At 38.6% G+C, this 25,815-nt stretch overlaps 1 protein-coding gene across 1 annotated transcript in view; it reads left to right on the forward strand.

The window, feature by feature from the left end:
* TRPC7 (transient receptor potential cation channel subfamily C member 7) overlaps nucleotides 1–25,815 on the forward strand; it is a 189,794-nt gene that overhangs the window by 116,849 nt on the left and 47,130 nt on the right. Inside the window, 6 exon segments of the mRNA XM_042452360.1 lie at nucleotides 3,708–3,872; nucleotides 15,825–16,042; nucleotides 23,001–23,032; nucleotides 23,035–23,088; nucleotides 23,091–23,190; nucleotides 23,192–23,229. Of these exon segments, the coding sequence (XP_042308294.1) occupies nucleotides 3,708–3,872; nucleotides 15,825–16,042; nucleotides 23,001–23,032; nucleotides 23,035–23,088; nucleotides 23,091–23,190; nucleotides 23,192–23,229 (607 nt within the window).

Below are 25,815 nucleotides of genomic sequence, written 5' to 3' on the forward strand. Positions count from 1 at the left end.
GGCAGGGGGTTGGACTGGATGGCCCTTGCGGTCTCTTCCAACTCTATGATTCTATGATTCTGAAGCCACAGCCTCTGCTGGAGCTGTCAGAGAAGAGCTAGGACAAAACTGAGGCTCAAGTTCAGGCCAGGGCTCCAGCTCAGCCTCAGCTTCCTCATCTGAGTCCTCAGCCAGGCTGGGCCTGACAGTTATTCAACATTTCAAAGTTCCTTTGGAACATCAAATCCTGGGTATACTTAGAAACTACTGGCAAGAAGGAGGAACTAAAAGCCAGGTAACTAAATATGTTCTGACTCACCATTCAACAATGAATTTAGTTAGAACTAACCAATGGAATTGCAGTCGATATAACAACACCCCTCCCCCAAAAAATAGACTAACAGCCATTAGCTAAATTTAAAAGGTGTGACTCCTGAAAGTTAAGATAATAATTTCCAATTGTTATTCTGAAGGAATTGCATTCTGAAATCTGGAAGATTTATAGGAATAGGAGATATCACTTTTCCTTCTGCTTGACAGGTAGGCAACCAGTTCCCATCTAACTTTAGCAATAGCAAGTTCATTTCTATACCACTTATCAGTGCACTTAACCACTCCCTAAGTGGTTTACAATGTGTAAGTTAAGTGCCCCCCAAAAGCCGGGTACTCATTTTAGCAACCTAAAGAAGGATGCACGGCTGAGTGGACCCTGGAGCCCTGCCTGGGATCAAACTCACAACCTTGTGCCTGAGAATGGCTGCAGTCCCAGCATTTAACCACTGCACGACCAGGGCTCCTTAGTAGCTAAGCAAGGCCAGACCTGGCTAGTACTTGGATGGGAGACTACCAATGAATACCAGGTGTTGTAGGCTATATTTCAGAGGAAGGAATTGACAAAATAATCTCTGAGAATTCATTGCCTAAGAAAACCCTATGAAATTCATGGGATCGACATAAGTCAACAGGCAACTTGAAGGCGCACACACACATATACTACAATTTTGTGAATGTTTTATTTATCATTATAAAATAAAACAATTAACTCATTTTTTCAATATAGGGGATAGGCTTGGGAAATTATGTAGAAATGGTTTCCTTACCCTGCATATTTTCTGAGGGCTTCACCTCCCTAGGTATCGCTAAAGTATCTACAATAGATTCACAAGCTGGAATTGCTGGGTTTCTCCCCCTCCGCTCCCCAGTGTTCAATGTCTTCTTTTCCCTCTAAGATATCATTTTCATAGAGATATGTCATACTATTCCTGTGGTTTGCATTTATGAACACTTCCTTCCAGCTTTTTTTAAAAATGTATTTCCTCTTGAAGAGGCTTAATCTCCTTTTACTCTACCAGAAATACAATAAACTCTGATAATAACATTTCCTTTATCTCTGCTTTTCATTATCTTTATCTTTAATCATGTTGAAAGATTATTAACAGACAGAGTCACATTATATGTGGTGTACAGAAGCAGTCACTCTGGGGAAAATCAGCCAAACCAAAGAAGCTTTATCTCGGGTAATAAAACTCCTTTGTGAAGCTGCCACTGACTTTGTCAGTAGGAAGCCATGTTTTTGATATCAGTCGTTTTCATTTCTGTCCAGTAGACTGAAGAATGATACCAACTTTAGGAAGGATTTTTAAGTACATTCTTACTGGTAGGTTTTTTTTAAACAGCAGCAGCAGCAACAACAACTACAACATGCTTACCGAACATCAGCCAAAAAAATATATCTTTGCACCTCATTTATTATTATATCTATTACTGGAAAAGGGAGATGTTAGGTTTTTAGGGTAAAGTCAGTAGGGAATGGAAGTATTAAGCATTTTCCATGACTTCCTGTTGTGAGTAGACTCTGCTTGGAACAGAAAGTTGGAAGACCTCACACATCCCCAGTCCCATTAGACTAGATTAAATTAGATTAGCTTTTAAATTAGATCAGTTTGACTCCCTGGACAATCAACAGTAGCTGCACCAAAACAATCTGCCGTGATCGAGGCTAGCAGCACACCTTTCTTTTTAGGACAGTGCTTTCAATTTGAGAATCCTCCTTTATCATGAGGTATAGAAAAGAGAGGCCAGGCTCAGAGATTCAGCACTCTACTAAAAACTATTGTTATTATCTGGACAACTGTAACTTCAAATCTGTTATGGATCACTGTGTTCCTCATAGAACTTCTTTTCTCCCAGGGAGGGGGGACATAATCCAGAGATGATGTTATGGGAGCTCCAAAGTATGATGGAATTCAATAACTGTACAATTGACACTTGTTCTGGGAATGAATTCTGACTATAAGAATATTTGCTCAATCCAGCATCTTCTAACAATGGTGCAGTATTCTTAGTGCTACAGTGCTGTTGTAAATCCACAGGATTTTTTTAAAGGTGAAATTATAATCTTGGGATGAGGCCAAGACTTCTCTCCATCTACACCTAGATGTTATCCAAGTCCTCTCCCTCCATGATTCCCAGAACTAGTCAGAATAGGTAAGGCAAGTTCATAGAGTATAGAATTTGCTAGACATTTTGAAATATGGGCTTGTAGCCTCCCAAAGGATGGAAACAAACGGGATCTGAAAGGGATTTTTTTTTGTCTTGCTAATGGAATTTAAATTTTATTTCTTGGAATTTAAGAATCTCCCAGTACCCACATGGCAAGAAGGAGGAGGAGGCTGCTTGCATGAATAGATCTCCGTACCATCTGAAAGGAGGACAATAACCAAAACATCTTGACAAAATGCAGACCTATGAATAACATCATCATATATTTTTCCTCCTGTATGATTTTTAGCCCCTTTGTCTGACAAAGAAGTTAGTAAAGCATTTGTGCATTTGTGCATTATTGTGCATTTTGGTTGGCCAAATAAAAATAGCTCTGTTTTGTGGATTTTGGATGTTGAAATGTGAAATAAATTCAGCATCCTTGTGTAAACCATTATTGATCTAACAATTGTACATACAGCACTGTGTAAATTTACAGCACTTTATAAATAAAGGTTAATAATAATAATAATAATAATAATAATAAATGACTAAAAAGTACAGATCAAACAAAATTCTTTCACATCCTTGTATGAACAGACCTCTCTTTATGAAAGTCTACAAAGCTGCATGGAAGTGTGAACCCTAGGAATTGATACTGTGTATGTTCCATTTCAATGAAGATCCCCCCCACACACACACACACACACGTTCTACCTGTAGCATCTTAAAATGTTTTCTTGGGAAACTTTCTGAATGTTGGATTTCACGCTAGACCTCTGGAGTGAAGAATTATAAGAGAGGATTGAGTATGTTTTGAAATTGACACTCCACAAGAGTTGCATTTGAACATAGGGAACAAATGGGAATACTTTGGTACTTGTGTTTCTAAGACTGTATGTTTTCAAATGGTGAACATCACATAAGATGACAACTCAAACTTCTGTTGCTATTGACACTGACTGCTCTTCGGTATTAGAGACAAATGGGTTGTAGTTCTGAACTGTTGGAATGATTCATGTTTTCTTTGATAAGGCACAGATGATGAATCCTGAATGCATGATGCCAGCCAATCTGCTTTGTCTACACTTTACTGGAATCTGTAAATGTTTTGAAAGCACTTAGAGTCTTTCTGTTGTTTTGGAGCCAAATAGATTATCTTGTCTTCATGCTGTCTGTCTGACATAGAGCTAGTTTCTTATCCTTTATATACTTCAGGCTATGCTTACTTTTGTTTCCTCTTGCAGTTTGTTGCCCATCCCAACTGTCAGCAGCAGTTGCTTACCATGTGGTATGAGAATCTCTCAGGCTTACGCCAGCAGTCCATGGCTGTGAAATTCCTGGCCGTCTTCGGAGTCTCAATAGGCCTTCCATTCCTTGCCATAGCATATTGGATAGCTCCCTGCAGCAAGGTACAGATTGGTTAAGGTGCATGTTTGTTTATCATTATTTACATATATAGATATATAAAAACCCCGTGGGCTTGGCACAAAAGCACATTTGTCTTAACTAAGATCACAAATGCATATTTTCTTATTAGAAGGTATAAGCAATAGAATAACATCTTAAGGGCTTCTTGGCCAGTTACCAAGGGAAAGGAAGAAAACCATCAACCCACCTGCAACAAAACTGTTTGGAAACTTATTCTCCTTCAAGCAAGAGATATATAAAAGTACAAGATTTAGAAACAAAGGTGCAAGTAAAAATAGTAAATGAAGGAGGACATACTGCCACTTCTACCAGTTATTCAGTGCTGTGTGTAGATATAAACATCCTTAAGGAATCTGTAGGTGTTGAGTGGAATACCTTGGAGAACTCTTTGCCAAAGCTGCAGTGAGAGAGCATTACTTTCAGTGTAACCATGCTCATCCTCCCAGTGTTTTCAGATGAAGGATATCAGGAAGCTGCCCTAGGAAAGACTACTGGGAAGAAAGGCAACACTCATGATCTGAGTTAATTCAGGCCACATGTATTATTAGGTAAGAGTTTTGAGAGCATAACAACATTAGCAGCAAGTATGCAACTCAAGTTCAAAGCTCTTTGTGATTTTTTCCCCTTCAGTACCAACTCATTTGGAGAAGACTACTTTCTCTGGATTGGAGTTGACGTATTATGTGTGTCTATGCTACTATCCACACCTCAGATGCTGAGAGACTACTTCCCAGATCATTCTCCTCCAAGCCCTAGCTATTAGGTGCTTAGTGAATCTTCTCTGGGTTTTAGTCCAAACAGCAATAATAATAGTGTTTATTTATAACACCCTTTGCGCCAAAGGATGAAGCATCAAACATATATAATAAAAAATGGACAATAAAACATAACACTATAAAATGTTAAAATAATATTATATTAAACTAAAACAAATTCCATATTAATCACTACCCAACGGAGCAACCTTAGCCACACACAGCAAACCTTCAGAGGAGCTATCCAAGGTGCTTGGCTTATTTGGGGAAAGTGGTTCATCAGCTTGGGACATTATCACACAAGCTCCATTCTCTCTGGCCATCATGTTAGCAAAATTAAACAGATACATATTGATTTGGGAGCCCTTACCATCACATGCCTTTTCAATAGGACTCTTTCAGCCACCACGGTCCCTTGGCTCTCTTCCAGATTCTCCCTTAAACCTTTCCTTTGCCTTATTGCCCCACCCACCACACCTTTCATTATTATTATTATTATTATTATTATTATTATTATTATTTGTTGTTGTTGTTGTTGTTGTTGTCATAATTGTTGTAATTGTTGTTTATTGTTGTTGTAATACAAATTCCCAATTTAGCAGTTTGATTTAGTGAAACAAAGAAAAGGAAAGGATAGGGGGAAACTGGCCTGTTTGGGGAGAGAAAGGAGGAGGGGGAAACTGAGACCGTGTGACTGCCCAATCTTGGGACTACAGCTGGTGAAAGTTATTGCACCAGAGAACTAATGCCACAGTTTGAGGGCCTATTGATGGGTGTTCCCTGTCAGTGGCAAGGGATGTCCTAGTCATGCTTTGGAGGCACAGTAGCAATGATTTGGAAGCAACATCGTGTAATAAGCATCTCCAAGGGTACTATTATCCAGCTTTAATTCTGATTAAAATGGCTTGTGTGATAAAGTCCCAAGATACCTGTTTAAGAAGTTTAGATTAAAACCTGGACCAGATTCACCACCTCAGTGACATGGAAGCCACCAGCCACCCCTGCTTCAATGTGTGATATGGCCAAGCCTCACACAGCCTTCTTTGCCTCTAGAATTCAGACCTCAAGGGGTAAACCAGGCTACTTCAAAACCCCAATAAATATGTACCAAGGTGCTTCTCTGTGCTTATCTTTCTGTCAATAATGTCCTTCAAGCATGGCAAAGCTAGTCAATAGCCATTCTGGTTGAACCTTGTTCAGTAGAGTAGAGTGACGACTAGGCAGAAGCCAAGGATTTTTAAGGTATTCAATAATAATAATAATAATAATAATAATAATAATAATAATAACAACAACAACAACAACTTCTTTCCTGTTTCTCCTGAAAGTTCGAGGTGGTTACAGGCAGGAAAGCAGGAACAGGCTTCCTTAGACAAATCTGAAAGTCCAAGTGAGATGAAACCACCATTGATTCAACTCAGTCTAAGGTATCCCCTTTTATTCAGGAAAAAGTTGAGAGTAAAGCATGAAATGTTTTTGTAATCCTGTTGGAGAAAAAGTGGTGTTTCTAAGCGAAAAATAAGAGGAAAGTTACAGATAACTAAGGGTGTAACCATACTGCAGAATTAAAGCAGTTTGACACCAGTTTAACTGCCCTGACATATCTTACAGAATCCTGGCCAGGCTGATTACCACACCAAACTACAAATCCCTGGATTCTAGGATTGATCATAGCAGTTACAGTGGTGTCAAACTGCTTTAATTCTGTAGTGTGGCTACTGCCTAAGACAGTAATGAATTACACACCTACCTATGAATAAGCATGTTAACATCAGTGCAAATTACTTTTGAACTGATATGCAGAGGATTATGCTTTAAATATAATTCAAATAGCTTACAGATAGGCAGGCTGCTAAGCTTTCAATGTGCTTTATATATGTATGATATTACAGTTATGATTGTGATTATGATTATTTCTTTATAAGTTGCCCTGAGATCTTTTTGATATAAGGTAAGGTTGAAATATTTTAATAAACAATACATATTATAAAATATTTTATCCTGCCATTTATCTTGAGGTCTCAAGTCAACAAACAGATAAAACCATTAAAACAATTTAAACAATTCCAGATGAAAATCACTGAACAATGTAAAGAAAATTTTAAATTTATTGAACGACTCAACAGATCAAAACAGCTTTACAAGTCTGAGTGGGTTTTTAAAAAAGTACATGCTTAGAAATAAATTGGGTCCCCAAATCTTTATTAAGAAAACATGCCCTGACCCAATACCAAAAAGAAACCAATTGCATGTTCAAGAGGACGGCATTTTACAATTGGAGTGCACAGTCAAGAAGGCCCTATACTCCATCATAGTGCTGTTACTAATGGAACATAGAGGAGGGCACTTATGGCAGATATATATGCACTAGAAGCACCAATGAGGAAAGGGATTGGCAATATGAACCTTGACTATGCAGAATAAATTACAAATATGATCCAGCATACTTTTAGTGACATACACAAGTGAAGCGACATAATGTGTGTATGTTGTTGTTGCAGAAGAGGTTGGTATTGTCTTCCTTCCTCTGCAAATATTAAAGCCCTCTGCTGCAGACTCACTGTATAGCTGCTGCAGTTCTCCACCATGGTCATTCAGTGGCTGGTAGAAAGTAAAGTGGGGAAGGAAGCCCCCATAGCTAGACACAGAATGATTATATCATCTGCTGACCTCTGGAGGACCAGTAATTCTGATGATGCTTCTCTCATCTTCTCCTGCTCTCCACCAGTCACTGAATGGCTTTTGGGTGGCATATGCAGCAGCCACACTATAAGGGGGAGGGTTGAGAGAAGAGATGTTGTGTGGTTCCGCATGCTGGACATTTACACTATGTTCTGCCCTACCTTGGACATGGACTTAGGGGGAAAGTATAACACCCAGATTTGAAAACATTAATCCTTAAAAGACCAAGGTCCAAAACACACTACAAATATAATCCAGTTTGAGACCACTTTAACTGCCCTGGCTCAATACTAGGGAATTCTGGAAGCTGTAGGTTTATGAGACACGTATTTTGGGCAATGGGAAGTCAGTTCGAATGCAATTCGAATTCACGTAAATTCGCTGAACTAGCGAATTCACATGAATGCATTCTGGCCCCACTTTTTCATTCGAATTTAAGAGAAATTCCTCTCATGTGATAAACTCCCCTGACTTCTGTTTTCTCCTAATGGTAATTCTTCAGTTAACACTCCCTCTGGCTGACAGCCTTTATAATGTGCCACTTGCAAAAACATGTATGGTATGTTTTGTGTTTGTTTTTGTTTGGTTTTTAAAAAAAAATAGCCATGCCTTAACATCAAGGCAAGAACAAGTTGCTAAACCCCAGAAGTCCATCGAGGACATGCTGGAGAGCACTAGCTGAGCAGACAATGATTAGAGACAGAGAGATCAAAATCTTCAAATAAATTAAGATGATTCAAAGTTCTGAAGATCTGCATTATTCATCTATCTATAAATTAGATTTTTATGAAGACCTGAAAGCTATCACTCCAAGGACACTTTCTACTGTTTGGAAATAAAATATTGATGCTAAATTGATTGAATATGGAATTTTTGACATCTGTGAAGGGAAGGGAAATAACACTGGCTTCTGTGCTAGTTCAAGATTATTTTAGTTACAATGGATGTGAATTGTTTAACTGTGTAAGGTAGACCTGGGTTTACTTAAACTTGGATCTCACTAGGACTAAACTAGAATTTAACTACAAAAATTTTCTCCATCTCCAAATAATTGTATGGCAATATTATATCAGTCAAGGAAAAGACAACACTGCATCCCATCTCTGTGTTGCAAGCAGGAAAAATACAACATCTCATGAAAAATCTGGCCATAGAAACATAATGTTATAAACACATAAAGAATCCCACTGTAGTTGCTGTTTTTCCTCCAAGTATCACAAGATGCCTAAGAGGAGAAGGAAGAAACTGCTATTAGAAAAACAGTTCGGAGAACACAACATGAAAATAGCTAGAGAATGGAAACAGCTACTATTATCAAATATTTTGCATTTGCTGAAGGTTTTTTGGTGTTTTTTTTTAAATTGTATGGCATTTCTGGTGCTTTTTCAGTACAATACATAAGGGGTGTTAGACCTGGAAGAGATGCTTTCACCCTGCCTTTTAAGAGAAAAGAGGCACTTACCCGAACAGCTTGAAAAGAGGGGAAATACAGTGGGAGCCAGTGTAGTGTAGTGGTTTGAGTGTTGGACTATGACTCTGGAGACCAGGGTTCAAATCCCTGCTCAGCCATGTAAACCCACTGGGTGACCTTGGTCAAGTCACACTCTCTCAGCCTCAGAGGATGGCAATGGCAACCCCCGTCTGAAGAAACTTGCCAAGAAACCACCACAATGTCTTTCCCTTAGGGATGCCATAAATCAGAAACAACTTGACGGCACACCAGTTTTCTATAATGAGCTCCTGAGACTGGGGCATGGATATTCAGCTAGATGCATAACCAGGCCTGAAACTTCTTCTGATAGTGTTTCTTAGCATGGCAGCACCATAGTGAGACTACATGTATACTTCAGTTAATGAAGTAGATATGTTCCTGGACATTACTTCAACAAATCAATTGATACTAGAAGGAGAAATAACTAAGACAGACTAGAGAGAGTTTCCTACAAAGAGAACAGTTCAACATGTTTCAGGATACTTTTTATTCAAAAGTAACATTATGCACATGTCAAATGAAACAACCAAGTCAGATAAGTTTTGCAAAAGTAAACAAAAATATATGGAAATTTCTAGAGACCGTTTAAGGAGCCATGCTGGCATTGGACTACAACTCTGGAATTATTTCTCAGGATTTTTACCTTGGACTATATCGTAGACTGTAGAGACCCAACTCTGCCATGAAACCCGCTGGGTGACTTTGGGCAAGTCACATGCTCTCAGCCTCAGGGGAAGACAATGGCAAACCTCCTTTGAACAGATCTTGCTAGGAAACCCCCATGATAGATTTGCTTTAGGGGCACCATAAGCCAGAAATTACATAAAGGTACAGCATCACCACCATGATGGATGTCCCATATCTGTTTTAATTTCTTCACCCAAACAGAGCTTCTTGCTAATCATAGGCAAATGAAATTTTAAAGGTAGGAAAGAGGAAAATTTGTCCTAGGATCAAAAAATGAAGCAGGAGAGCAACTGATTGAATCTTACAAGGCCAACAGTTTGCTCATCACAACCACGTTCCTCAAGCAACCAAAGTGACTGTATTTTTTTTTAAAAAAATTATTAGACAAAAAATAACAACATACATACATACATACAAATGACATAAATAATGACACAACATAAACATCACCGAGTCAGAGTTATATAAAACTTTACATTATCCGACGTCTTATATCTTCTTGCTTTACTTCCTTCCTGGAAGGCAACTTAACCCTTCTTATGTATCATATCCCGTTTGTTTCCTCTCTGTTGTCTTGCTTTAGCCATAATCTATTCACAATATTTCATTTTCCTTCCACGCAGCACGTCACTTAACTGCAAGTCTATTTAAATTTGTATTTCCTTTCCTACCATACAAAGAATTGACTGTTTACAGGGTCATCACCTTGTTAGAGAGGAATACAAAAAGACACTATCAGCAGCCCATCTGCAGCCAAAGAGAACAAGAAGCCTCAATCAATGACAGATGGAATTCTTCAAACAGTTCAGGACAGATGAGAATTTAAAAGGAATGCAACTGTTCAATGACAATGACTTGTGCGCAGGAACAAAGGGAACTATTATAAAAACAAATGGAGAGAAACAGAAAATGACAACAAAAAAGGAAGAATAAGATACCTCTTTTACAAGATCCAAGAAACCAAATGGAAATTTAAACCAAGAGTAGAGATGCTCTACAATCAGAAGGGGACCACGGCAGGTTACAAACTGCCACTTGGGACGTCCTCAGGACGTCCCAGTTTAAAAAAGGGGCATCTCTTCCAGACGCACCTCTTCCTGTTACGGACTCTGTCTGTAACAAATGGCGGTGGCCGTTCCACACGGCCGCCACCATCTTGACGTAATGGACGCTGTGTGTCCGCACGTCGCATGACGCTAATGACATCGCAAATGTGCCATTGCCACCTCGCGGCATCATGAGTGCAACGCCAGAATAAGCTCCACTTTGGAGCTTCTTTTTTTGCTCCATAAGGGAGCCGCGCGGTTTGGCTGCGGCGGCTCCCTTACGGAGCAAACAGCAGCGCCGGGAGACCACCGCAAAGCGGCGGTTTGTAACGCCTCCACATGACCAAGTAGTAATATAAAGATGGAAACAATACACTGAAGAACTATCTAAAAGATTAAATGATGCCAGATTCATTCAAGGAAGAACCATTTGAAGAAGCCAAGATGACTACATTGGAATTGTACTTTGCACCTATCATGACAAAACATGACTCAATACAAAATACAATAATGCATGGTAAGGTAGAAAGCAGTAAGAAAAGATGGACACCCTATTACAGATGGATATACCTAGTCATGGAAGCCACAGCTCTGAGTCTGCAAGACCTGAGCAGGGGTATGGATGATAGGGTTTCTTGGAGGTCTCTCTTTTAGGGTCTTCATAGGTCAGAGTTGACCCGATGGCAGTTAACAACAGCAACGCAGCCATACTTAACTTCAATGGGCTTTACAACATCTTATTTGAATCTGACACTTACATTGTCAAATGTAAGAGAAATCTCATGCTGGAATACACTCAAGAGGTCTGCTTTATATTTCTCTGCAAATTGTGTCAGAATTGGGTAAGGAGAATCTTTCCTTTATCAAATTTTACCTACTCCATACATAAATTAAAATTATCACATCTTTCCTTAGTGCCATCCTTTCTATTATCAGCTTTGGAATATATAAGCATAGCTGGTTTGACCTTTATATGTAAATTCCAAAGCAAGTAATGTGCCCAAAATTACATCAGCACTTTGAAAACTTGCATGCTAGTCCTGTGAATGCCGAGTTTCAGATTTAGCAAACATGTTATGTATGTTTTTAACTTTAAAGAGATCTCCTGGCTTCAAAGAAATCTGAGTATGTATGATTAAAATGAGTGAAGAGGTGCAATGAAAAACTGGAATGAGGACAACTGATTTTGCTCTTACATTTGGAGAAAATCATTTCCAACTTTTGATGTCACATAGGTTTTTTCAAGAGTCTTCCCAGATCTGACAAACCTGTGCATTTATTTATAAGAATTTCTTAGCACTGCTACAAGTTTAAAGTATTTCTTCACGGTGGATATTTGTTGCTATATCGAGAAGTTGGCAATGGTTTACGGTCCATTTACCTTCAAAGACTGCAGATCCATTTGTTTAAACCTAGGACTGCTCTGGCCACTTGAAATAAGAGGATTAAAGTACCATTTTATCGGCAAAAATAGGTGAACAGTGCCAAATCCTCCACTTATCCATTGCTTGCATCTTTCAACTTCTCTCCTAAGCAACCTCATTTTTTGGAATGGGGCTGAACTGAAAAGTGCCAGGAAGAATGGTTTACAGAAAGGTAGATCTTTAGGCAACAGGAGCCTCCTCCTCTCCACTTACCACTTTGGTTCATTTTCGCCTCCAATAAAAGAACGTTCTGTATTTCACTATCATTGGCAAATTTTACCTGTTATTACATCTGAATGTATCTCAAGATAGGGCAGTGCAGAGGTTTCTTCACTGTACTCTGCCTACAAAGTGGTGAAGATCTCAAAGGGAATTACAAAACTGCTGCTAATGGATAAGAAAAATTTACCACAGTTTTACTACCTTTGTCCTCAGCTTTCTTATGACCAAGAAAGGGTAGGGTGAAGTCGAAGGCTTTCATGGCCGGCATCCATAGGGTTTTTTGTGGGTTTTTTGGGCTATGTGGCCATGTTCTAGAAGAGTTTGTGGCATGTTCTGCTACTGCTGATTTTTCGGGCTGGCTCACAGCCGCAGAAGTTTACCGCATACCATGCAGCTGCGGAAAAGTCTACATAGGGACCACCAAACGCAGTGTGCAAACAAGAATCAAGGAACACAAGAGACACTGCAGACTGGGCCATCCAGAAAAATCAGCAGTAGCAGAACATGCCACAAACCATTCTGGGCATAAAATACTGTTTGAAAACACTGAAATTCTGGACCATGCCAACCACTACCATGTCAGGATGCACAGGGAAGCTATTGAAATCCACAAACATCTGGATAATTTCAACCCGAAAGAAGAAACCCTTAAAGTGAACAAAATTTGGCTACCAGTCCTGAGGAATAGCAAAATAAGGACTCAGCAAACGCAATTGGGAAACCACCAGAGTCAGGGGCTTTCCCAGCAGACAATGATCACCAAACCTCCCAGCTTGAGGCCTGCCATCAGCACAAAACAATACAAATGCAAATCACTCCTGCATTCCCAGCCTCACACAGTGTGTGTGTGTGTGTGTGTGTGTGTACACACACAGAGACATACATACATACATACATACATACATACATACATAGACCCACTTTTTTCCAGGCAAGTATTCTCTGAAGATGCCAGCCACAGATGCTGGTGAAATGTCAGGAAGAAACCCTTCTAGAACATGGCCACATAGCCCAAAAAAAAAAAAACACAAAAAAAGGGATGGTAGGGTGTCTACCAACCTCAACCCTCCCAAATCAACTTAAGCAAACATGTCAAACAAGATGCAAGCCTGTGACATTAACTAAATCATCACTTTTATTCCATTGTATGCTTTTTAATATCTTTGCCTGATGAAGGCAGTGGCCCATGAAAGCTAGCACAATGTAAGATATGCATTTTGTTTCTCCTAGGAAAGGTATCACCACCATTTATTTTTTGGATTTTGTTGTGGTTTAATTTTGTTAAAATTTGGTGCTCCAGTCCATCCGTCTCTCCCCACTCCCTTATATAGCCTTCTCTGGGTTAATATACATGAGTTCTTGGGATGCATCTATGCTGTAGAAATCATTGAGTTTGACATCATTTTTAGTGCTGTTGCTCCATCCTATGGGATCTTTAGCCTTTTTTAGCCTTTCTTGCCAAAGAGTGCTAGTGCCTCAGAAAACTACAAATCCAAATATTCTATAGGATGGAGCCATGGCAGTTAAACTGGTATCAAACTGCATTGTTTCTACAGCGTTAATGCACCCTTGGCTAGCCTACCTAGCTGGATTCATAATAATGTTTCTGGCAATTTTTGTTGTTTTGCACCTTAAAATAAGTCATTTCTGACTTATGATGACCCTAAGGCAAACCTATCAAGGAGTTTTCTTGGAAAAATGTGTTCAGAGGAAATTTGCCATTGCCTTCCCCAAGACTGAGAGTGTGACTTGACCAAGGTCACCCAGGGGGTTTCATGGCTGAGTGGGGAATTGAACCTTGGTCTCCAGAGATGTGGTCCTGAAATGTATTGAAATACGTAGGCATTGAATATTATTGATTGATTGATTGCCATCACAGTACATGTTACTGTACAAGAAAAATCCGTTTCTTGCCCTCATATTTACAATCTAAAGATGCATACCACACAAGAAAAGGGGATGGCAGTGTGAGAGGGGATTGAAATCAGTAGAAACTGCCTCTTTTTCTCTCCTCCAAGGCCAAGGCAGTGGGAGTTGGGATGGAGAGAGGAGCTTTCATCTGCTTCTTCTGGGCCTAAGCATAGTGGGTCATTTGATCACACATACTGAAATGGAAGGAAAGTTCAAGTTTGTTGAGGAGGGGGAGTTTCAATTTCACCCCATCCCAACAATCTTGACCAAGATCAGTGGTGTACAGGGGAAAATGCCTTGAGATTGCTGAGGTCAAAGGATGGAAAAGCCTTTTCCTGCATCACTGTTACCCAGTTGTTAGGGAAGGAGACTTAACTATCCTACAGAGACTCCCCCTAGTCACCATCCAGATTGCTGCTTCTGTGCTTTCTTTAGTAGTTCAGTCAAGAGAGAGAAAGTAGCAGCAAAGAGGCAAAAGGATCACACAACAGACCTTGGGGTCACATATAGTATAGATACATGATCTGGTTTCCTATTTCAGTTTGGACTTCCACTGGATGAAACAAATATACAGTATTTTCTTTTTGCACAGTTGACCCTTCGTATCTGTGGGGGTTCTACCCCCTCTGCAGATAACAAAAAATGTGGGACCTCAAGTCCCATTGTTCCCAATGAGACCACACTGGTATAGCCGCATACATGCAGCACCATTGGATTGAATGGAACAAGACTGCTCAGATCTATGAATGGCAAGATTAGAGATGGCAAGAGCCAACTGTGTTTGTCTCAGGAAAGCCACAGCTATCTTACATAGCAATTCCATAACTTTACAATGAACTGAGTGCTTTCAAATTCTTGGCTGGCATCCTGTTCATTGGTCCCAATTAAAACAAATTAATTGTCGAACAGGGAGGCAACCTGTAGATAAATCTAATAGGTCTACATCATGAGTAAAAGAGAATTTGGGCCTTTATTTCTGTTACACATAAGGTCCTAATATACATTTTGAGTAGTTAATAAATAGTCACTTACAAATGAGATTTCTTATGGTCTTAATGATCTTTCTGGATCATCCTTACAATTTGGAGGACCATTGATGGAAATGTTGCAGAAGTGGTCCTATGGTTTTAAGGGCCATTTCTCTTTTCTCCAGTTTTTAATACACACACCAAAGCATATAGACAGAACTATAGTTATAGTTTAAAAGCACCATTTTACTGATGCTCTATAACACTGGAATGCCTAAAAATAGATTTAAACAGAAATTAATTTTAAAAAAAAAAGAAAGGAGGACAAAAGAAGGGAACAAATTACGGTATGTCTCAAAATTAAAAAAGAAACCAATTTCAGGGTAGGAATAAAATGTTTAAGGAATAATAATAATATGATTTATTTATAGTCCACCTTTTCACGGGGAATCAAGGCAGGTTAGAATATGTAAAAACAGTGTGTTACATATCAAACCCAATTGAGAAAGTACTGGAAATGACAGAGAAAATAATCCAGGCAAGCAGAAATGTTGTTTGAATTTTTTAAAAAGACACACACACACACACAAACCTACAACCACAAATTTCACAACATCCCACCACATTTGCCAGAGAAGCCCTTTTGGTATTGTTGCTGATATTAATAAGCTAGATTTTCTCGTGAGAGAAGCCTGGTAATTCTGAAAATCTAAAGCAATAAAGTTTTGTATGTGTTTCATTTTCAGCTGGGACGTACACTCCGGAGCCCCTTCATGAAGTTTGTGGCACATGCTGTGTCTTTTACAATTTTCCTTGGACTGTTAGTTGTGAATGCCTCAGACCGATTTGAAGGAGTAAAGCTCCTTCCCAATGAAACTGCCATGGACCACCCCAAACAAATATTTAGAGTAAAAACAACACAGTTTTCATGGACAGAAATGCTCATAATGAAATGGGTTCTAGGTAAGTGGAACTGCAATGATTAACCATTCTCACTAGCACAAATAAAGGACCCCAGATTGATGGACACAGTGGCAATGAGAGAATTAAGGGAGATGTACCCCATTGTGGGGTTGTCACATGGATGGTGGTGGTAATGCTTTCCATGCTAAAACTCTTCTTACTATATCAATAATGCTCATCAAGTTACTTTTGTGGCTACAGTTCCTCAAATCCTGTAAGTAAGGACTAGGCATTCTGGCTAGAAGATTCTAAGAGTTCTAGTCCAAAAAGTAATACTCTCAAGCTGTGGGGCTGAGCTTCCTCACTCCATAGTCTTGGAGGCCACTTGCCATGATTTGGAAATTAGTTTTGTTTTCCATATTAAAGATGCCAATTATTTACAGCTCAGGTAGGGATAATTTACCACTATTCATCAATCTACTTTCAATGCCTCATGTAATGTATGCTTCAGCTTTAGTACTGAATAAAAGCAGGTATAGATTTAATTTCAGTTTATTTTTTATAATCATTTCCCAAAATTTTCCTATTTTGTTTTCATATTTGGAATGTAAAGAACATGAAAGATTTAAAAAAAAAAAAAAGAATGTGAGAAAAATGTAAATGGACAGATTCTTCCATTCAGACCCAGTGCTTTGAGTGCTTAATTCTTAAAAATCTAAGTTTATATATTCAGTTAGGTTAGTTCTGCATTAGAGTTTTCATTTCTTTTCCTGAGAGGTCTCATATGTTTAAGTCATTCTTGGTAGGCAGTATTATTGTTATTTTAATTTATTAAAGGGATAGGGATGTAATTTAGATATTGTTTTGTGTATTTTATGTATTCCATTTTAGTTTTATTGTAATCCACCTTGATTCCTTCAGGAAAAGGCAGAATATAAATAAATTAGATGATGATGATGATGATGATGATGATGATGATGATGATGATGGGAACATAGGGCCCATGTAGACTGGCAAAAAAAGTCAGCTTCCCGGCGGCATGGGGGCATGGCATTCAGACAACAGCATGCCCCCATGTCACTGGGAGGCCACACCGCTGACCACATGTGTGGCAGCTTCACAGCTTTTCTGTGGTGCAGCATTTACACATGCTGCACTGCAGAAATCTAGAAAAAATGCCACTGCAGTGGCAAAGGCGCCTTTTTCCTGGTGCAAAAAGGAGTTTAAAAGTTACTTTGAAAGAGCAGCTTGGGAGTCATTTCAGCAGGAAGTTTTCAAGTTGTGCAGCACTCCCTTATAAATCCCAACGTTTATTTCTTCTCCCAAATCCCCAAAGCGTGAGTAACAAGGGGTGAAACGAGTAACATAACAACTTCCCTTTTCAACTTAGCAACAAGTAAAGGTAACTGGCTACTTCTGAATTAAGAGATATAGAACTTTATCACATGGAGGAAATCAGGCAAAATCAGGGGTTTAAACAGTGATTAACCCATGCAAAACGGATATCACACTTAAGATTTTCACATAACATCACTATTAAACAGGCAACAAAAAGTCAATAAACAGCAACAAATCATTCACAAGGAAATCTCAAAAATGATTTGTTGCTATTTATTGCCTGTTTATTGCCTGTTTAATAGTGATGTGTGTGAAAAGTGCGATATCAAGTTTTGCATGGGATAATCACTGTTTAAACACCTGATTTCCCCCCAGTTTTCCCAATGTGATAAAGTCTATAGACATGTTTGTCTGGAAAATTAGTATGCAAAAGAATCTTGTAGCTCCTTTGAGACTAACTGTGTGAAAGAAGTTGTAGCATAAGCTACAAACATCTCTGCAGATTTATGCTACAACTTCTTTTGCACATCTAGTCTCAAAGGTGCTACAAGATCTCTTTGCATGTTGGCTCCTTTACATTTTAGCATGTAATGGGAATGAATCGTTTTTAGAAAGTAACTTTCCAAGATCTGGAAGTAACCTAGAGAAAGCTAAAGATTGCTGTTTAACAATGTGTGGGTGTAAATGGGGCTTGCCAAATTTGATACAGTTTGATAAGTATTTCCTAGTGCAGGTAAAAATGGTGGATAGCATGGCCAAGAATTCAATAGCATTTGTACTGAACAGCACATGAAGTTTTATCAGAGAAAAATATTTACCTAAAAGATTGACTGCAACCTGTTCTTTGATAAGAAAATTATTTTACCATTCACTCACTAAAGTTATTTCTGCATTTCCTCCCAAGGGAAATGTATTTCTTAAACTTAACTGATCCCTCTAAGTCAAATGGCACTGCTGTGCAGCTTTCATTGATTCCCCTATGAATTTTGTGTCTGAATTGGTAAACTTATACTGTTTAACAAATGGCAAATGTCCATGGGAGAACAAAGCATGAAAGTGGCAGTTGATCCCAGATGCTGCTGCTTTGGGTATTATCTCAGTAACCTATGACAAACATAGGGAAAAAGTATCAATACTGACTTCCAACTGCAGAAGGAAGCAGTTATGAGAATCAGCAGACAGGTAAACACTTTAGATCAGATGTTTAATTTGAGCCACCACTGTGTGAATGTCACATGGCAAGCACTTGCAGTAACATGTGTCAGCTGCTTAACCAAATAGGGTAAATTGCAGAGCTTGGAAAGATTATTTGTTGTGCTATGATCCCATATCTCTCTGCCAGTATGGAAGATACTGGAAGCAGTAGCTCAAGTGTGTGTGTGTGTGTGTGTGTGTTGGTATCAATTTCCAGAGGCTGGAGAAAATATATATATATATATATATATATATATATAATATATATATATATATATATATTCTCCAGCCTCTGGCAAATTCTCAAACTGTTATGCAATTCAGTGATGTGCCAGCTGAGGAGGAGAAGGCTATTTTCTAAAATGCCATTGGGCCAAAACATACTGCCAGAATAATCCAGTTGAGACTGCTTTAACTGCCTTGGCTCATTGCTAGGAATTCTGGGAACTGTGGTATATAATGACACCAGAGCTCTCTGCACGAGAAGGCTAATGTCTCACAAAACTACAGAATTTCCTAGTATGGAGCCAAGGCAGTTAAAGTGATTCAAACAGAATTTCTGCAGTGTGTTTTGGCCCATTATCATTCAGACAACTGAGCCACGAATCAGTTATTGTCACTTGTGATACAAATTAACAACTGCACTAGTTCATGAATAAAAATATTCTCGCAGAAATGTTACAGTTTGAATTTCCTTGATTGAAATGCTTGTGAATAAAAGTGTTTTGGATTTCAGAATACTTATATTTACATATGCATGCATATGAGTTATCTTAGAGGTGGGGATACAAATCTAAACACAAAATTCATTTATATTGCATATACAGTTGTTATATAGTTTGAAGGTAATTTATACAATATTTTTAATAATTTTGTGCATAAAACAAAAAAGTTTGTGTAAACTGAATCATCAGAAAGCAAAGGTTCACTATCTCGGCCACCATTGAAAAAAGCTTTGGTTTTTGGAATGTTTTTGAATTTCGGAATTCCTTATAAGGGAGGTTAAACCTTTACTAAAATTTGATCTGGCAAAAGATGGACAAATCTGGCAAATTACAAAATTCATGAATGAGAAGATGAATTATTTATTTTTAAATCAATTAAAAAGACTTCAAAGAGATGATTGGTTTGAAACAGGGATGCTTATAGGCTATATAAGTGCCAGCTATATTCTGTTTTGCCTCTGTTTTGAGGCAAAACCTGTTTAGCTCCCTAATCACCCCCTAGTATATTAAAAGTATCAAAACTGTACAAATGAAATTAATATTTGAATTCAATAATTGACTGAATTTTCTAAAATAATCAAAAGTTGGTGTGAAAACTGGATTATAAACCAGCCCAACTCTGAGATCTGCTGGGGAGGCCCTTCTATCTTTCCCACCACTCCTACAGGTACATTGGTGGGAACACAGGAGGCTCTTCTCAGTGATGCCCCAGGCTCTAGAATTCCCTTTCCAGAGAAGTTTACACTGGCACCCTCCCTGCTTTCTTTCACAGTCAAGAAAACACAGGTATTTGATGACAGACTATGGCCCCATTCATACTGAGCTATTTGTACTGGTTGAGACTGGGTAGAAACCAGATGCCCTCCCCCCAAATATAATAACAAATAATAATAATAATTTTTATTTCTATCTTCCTGCCTCTCCCAATGGATCGAAGCGGGATCTCTCTGGAAGCTAGTGCCGACTATTTGCATCATGGTAATTTAACCCTGAATGCCATGCAGCTCGGGGAGAGTTCTCATTTGCCGAACCAGTTAAAAAAAGGCTCCTTTGCTTTCAATCAAATTCTCTTCTGCTGTTGTCAAGGGCGACATTTCTACAGCTATTGGGCCACCAGGATGGGTGATTTCCCACCTTTCCCCCTCCTTTAAAAAAAAAGGTGTCAGTATGCGCATATTTCTATTGTCAAAAAAACCTCTGTGGTGTGTGTGTGTGTGTGTGTGTGGGGTTTGGGTCATGCAGGTTATGGATCTTCCGGTGGCCCCATTTTCAAACCCAAAAGCAATCTAATCCCATCTTGCATCTGCATCCTCCCTCCTTGCCACCACACGTTCCTCATACACATGTAATAATAATATAAAATAATAATAATAATAAATAATAATTCCTCACCTCGAAATGCCAGAAAAGGACGCCACGCATCCTTTGCTTTCTCTAGCTACCTTGAATGCTTACAGACAGTAGCAAAAGCATTCTGTATCAATTTGCCAATTGGAAAGAAACATTTGAAACATTCGCATTTGTAGCATTCGCAAAGAAAAAAAGCTTCCTGCAAAGTGCTGCGGGAAGCAAGGAAATGAAAGGGAAAGTGAACAGGCAGGCAATTCTATTTATATACCTATCTACCTGTAGCAAAAAACATGTGCATAGTCTGCCAAAAATAATAAGAGAGAGAGACGGGGGGGGGGGGAGAGAGAAAGCTGCCTGGTGCAAGAGGGAAGCTTGCTCCATTGGTGCCTTCCTCTGACCTGACCTGACTTGACCCTTCGTCCTGCTCCTTCCTTCCTCATCCTCCTGCTCCATTACCCAGATTTCCCTCCATGGCCCCCTTCTTCCCCCCGGCTCCATCCTCCTCCTCCTCCTCCTCCATCACTCTTGGCACCCTTTTCCCAGTTCCCCCTCTGCCCTCCCTCTGATGCCCTTTGCATCCCCCGTCAGTCACCACATTGCCCTTTGCATCCTGTCACCCCAATTGCCCTTTTCTTCGCATCTTTCCTCCAGCTTCTTTCTCCTCCTCCTCCTCTCCCTCGCCCCCAATGAAGGGGAGGGGAATGTTCTGCCCACTGCCCCTCCCTCTGACCTAAATCCCTCCCTGAACTTGCCCTGACCATGATCGGGGCAAGTTCATATTTGCCGAACCCGTTTTTTTCAAAAGATACAACTTTTACCTGATTCCAATGACCCCCCACTAGGGCATTTGCCCCGAAATGGTTTTGGAAGCCTCCAGATTAACTTGTGGGAGATTCGGGGCAAATATGAACTTCACATGCAAAATTTGGTTCCTGATCCAGGGTAAAAGGTAGTTTATGATGGCCCCTATATAAGGCCCATCTCCCTTAACAATGTGTCAGATCTTACTAATTATGCTGAGGGTGAGCACACTAATGATGTATATTTTTTATTGTTTAATTTTGTTTCAACTTTTCTATCTAAATTTTATGACAATTTTTTTTAAAAAATGTTGTAAGATACTCTTCAGTTCCAATCCAGGAAAGTTGAGAAATAAATAAATAAAAAATATTAGGGTGTGCTAAATTTCCTCATTTGGACCTTTGCATGGCAGTATGCTGCTAGTGAATAAACAAAAAAAAAAGGAGGAGCTAAGAAATTGAAGGTTGCTCCCAAGACCATTGCTATCTGACCCAGCATAGCAAGACTATTGCACCTGATATTTTCTATTCCTTCTCAAACCAAGTGTCTAAAGGGCCTAAAGCCAGTCAAGTCATTTTGGCAAATGAGACATAAAATTGTACCTGGGACTAATAACAAAGTAAATAAAAAATTGTTGCCTCTGATTGACCCTCAAAATCTGCTAGTTCCTATTCTTCCAGGTGGTCGGCTAACTTTGACTGAATGACAAATCAAGAAGTTTCAAGTTAAGAATCTTATTTTTGCATAAAGTCACTAGATGATCTCAAATGTGTCACTGTCGCTTCAGTTGACCCATCGTAACATTGGAGATTGTGATAGCAAATCACCTTATGTGCTGAGTTGAGTATGGCAAATAGATATTTAAAGATTGATAGTGCTATATAGGTAGAGTCTCCCTTGTCCAGATTCTGAAATCCAGAATTTCCCAAAATCAAACATTTTTCATGGATGGCTGAGTAGTGCATCTTTATTTTTGACATTTCAGTGTACACAGACTTGTTTCATGCACAAAATTATTTTTTAAAAAAAAAATTGTATAAAATTACCATCAGAGTATGTGCATATGTGTATATGAAACATAAATTAATTTTGGGTCCCATCTCCGAGATATCACATTATGTTTTTATATATATAATATTATATATATTATAATAATATATTCTTATATCACACACACACAACACAATACAGGTACTCCAAAATCCAGAACAAAATCCCATATCCAAACCTCTCTGCACCAAGCATTGTGATAGAGAGACTGAACCTGTATATAATTACATTCTTGATTATACTAAAAATCTATGAAATTTGGTAGAGTGGTTCCTGTGCACAGCAATGTAGAGTAGGCCACTCTACCTAATATATCATACATCCACATTTAGGCAGAGGTGAAGAAATCTTGATCTTGGAAGGGACTACAGTACAGTATCCCAAACAAGTAATTTTTCCAAGTTCTGGTGAGGAATGTTGTATTGTAATTGTGCCAGTGTGCATGAAATAGATACAAATGTAGAGGAAGTTGCCTACAACATTTGGCTAGAGAATATGACTGGAAAAAAAATGCATCAATGTGTTTTATGATACTAAAAATGTTTGTGTACCTCTGTAGGACATGATATGGTCTGAATGCAAAGAAATCTGGGAAGAGGCCCCCGTGAATATGTCATGCATCTTTGGAATTTGTTGGATTTTGGGCTTCTCTAATCTTTGTAGCTTCCTTCACTGCCAGATTCATGGCTTTCCTCAAGCATCAGAAGCACAACAGTATGTGGATCTATTACGTTCAGGATGATGACCTCAATATGTTCCCTTCCTCCTCAGGTTGCCTACTTTACATATGGTAAGGCTGCATACTAACTTAATTGAGCTTTCTTTTTCAGCCTAAAATCCTTTCTGGGGATGGACTTCAAATTAAGATGTTTTGCAGAGTATTCCTTTCCAGTGCATCAAATCAGTATGGTGAAAGTACTCAAGAAACAGAGATCCACTCTGAAATGACATTCTGGATTTGTATGGAGATCAAACACAGTTCAGGTTGGGTGGTGAGACGGAATAGCCTGAACAACACACAGGAGAAGATTCTGCTCCCAGTGTGTTGTTAGGTTCATAGTTCAAAAGGCAACCTACAGACAAGGGATCTGTTTGCTTTCCCAAAATAAAATGAACAAAAATGGCATTCATTGTCCAATTATATGCACCTTTGGTAGGAGATGCTCTGAGGCAGTCACAGCATTTGACTCATATGACTCATTGTTGGGGCAAAGATTCTTCTGTATTATTCAAAAGGTCAAATATATGAACATTCAGTTTACTCTAAGACTGACAGTCCGCTCTTGGTAATGGTGTGTGTGACTATATTTGTTAAATAAATGAAATAAATGTTCATGTTGTCACTCTCTCCAGCTCTAAAGCAAATCAGATTTGGAAAAATCCCAGCTCACCTCAGTCCTTTCCACTTATTAGCTCCTTTTTAGTATTATTTATACAGAGAAATTCCTCTGATGAAGCAGGAGTGAGTCAGAACTAAGCGATCAGGAACCAATTGCATTTGGGAGCCCACAAACCTTTCTATGTACAAAGCAGTGGTCGTGGTGCTTTGAAGGTGAAAGATGCAACTGACATGCTGTACCAACATTTTGTCCACGGAATATTTCCAACATGCAGCCCTTTCAGAAAGGCCGTTGTGGGAAAGAGTTTCAAGGGAATGGTCTAAAAAAAAGACATCCATCCTGCCTTAGGGAAGAATATTAGAACTGGAAGAATTGTCACATGACTCTGTTGTTAGGCTGATCTTTGTGGTTTAAAACAGTCGGAGGAAAGATTTGTGAAGCCCAGGGCTGCATCTTGCAATGCAGAAATAATCAGATTGCACCATTTTAATTGACATGGCTCAGTGCTGTGGAATTTGGGATTGTAGTTTGTTATGTCACCGAGCTCTGTGACAGGGAAAGCTAAAGTCTCACAAAACTACAGTTCCCAAAATCCCATAGCAATGAGCCTTGGCAGTAAAAGTGGTGTCAAACTCGATTATTTCTGCAGTGTAGGTAGGGCAGCCCAGGTCAGATAGTTTGGCCCCTAGAGAGAACAGCAATTCATTAAATCTTACCTGACTTTCATTAGTCTTATTTGGTTTCAGCATGCAAAATAATAATAAAGCTAATATTCTTTCTGATTTACAGTTTTAAAATTAACTGTTCCCTCTCCAGCATCTGTATCAATTGATGTTTAAATTATGTATAATGAATCTGCTTAATAGGGTCTGTTGTCACTCATTGTAATAGGATTAAATCCATCAAGCTGCTTTATCCTAAATTTTCTGCTTGCTATAAGGACTATCATTGCGGTTAGATAGTATATTTGTATCCATCAGTACAGTCGCTCTAATTATGAGCTGTGCACATTCAGGATTACATTGCCACATTTTCTGCAAAAAATTAAAAAATTAAAAGTATAGCTCAGGAGGCTGAAAAATCATCATATTCAGATATGTACCAATGTAAGCTTTTTTGGAGGGTGGGCTTAATAGAACAAGACTGAGGTCACCAGAAACTTTGAGAATTAGTCATTTTACATTTTATCTGAGGAAATGCTATAAAATAAACTTCAAAATTCACATGGTAAGTCTTTAATGCAATAGGGGTACATAAAGAATATATTTCCCCTTTGTTTTTAACCTTGGTGGTATTTTAATTTTCCATTTTTAAATATTGTAAGGTTAAGGAGCTCCTCTTGTGGACTAATTTGTAATGAAACTATTGAATAATTGCATAACAAGAAGAAAACCGTTTTTCCTTCATCTAAGTTAAATTCATTGAATCTTTTTGTTCAAGGAAGGGAGTACTAATATTGAACAGACATAAGTAAAAACTTAGTCATATGCCATGGGTTATTTTGCATCTTGAAGTCTCAAGAGCTGACCTCCCGTGGTATCATGGTGGTGCTGGCCATGCAGATAAGCATCTCCCTTTTGACTCCCATTGGCTATTCTTCTTTGATGCATGGCAGGGGACTTGGACTATCTGACCTTGTGGCTCTTTCCAGCTCTATGATGCTGTGATTCTATCATTCTAATGTAACAAAGAGATTGGCTAAGAAGAGTAGTAAGCTTTTAGAAGCCTATAAGAACCTTTAAACCAAATGACTTTAAAAAAAAACTTTCCTGGTTTTTTTAATTGATTCATATATATATAGTTTTAGATGTAGATAGATAGATAGATAGATAGATAGTAGATAGATAGATATAGAGTTATATGTATATATATTATATATATTATATACTATATTATATATATATTATATATGCTAGTCTTATTAAATATGAGAATATATATAATATAGCCTTATATATATAAGCTATATATATATTACTATTTCCAAGCCTCTTACTGGAACAACAATATGAATTTACACTTTTTAACTTTAACAG

Source organism: Sceloporus undulatus, chromosome 2, assembly GCF_019175285.1.
Source record: "Sceloporus undulatus isolate JIND9_A2432 ecotype Alabama chromosome 2, SceUnd_v1.1, whole genome shotgun sequence".
Lineage (NCBI taxonomy): Eukaryota > Metazoa > Chordata > Lepidosauria > Squamata > Phrynosomatidae > Sceloporus > Sceloporus undulatus.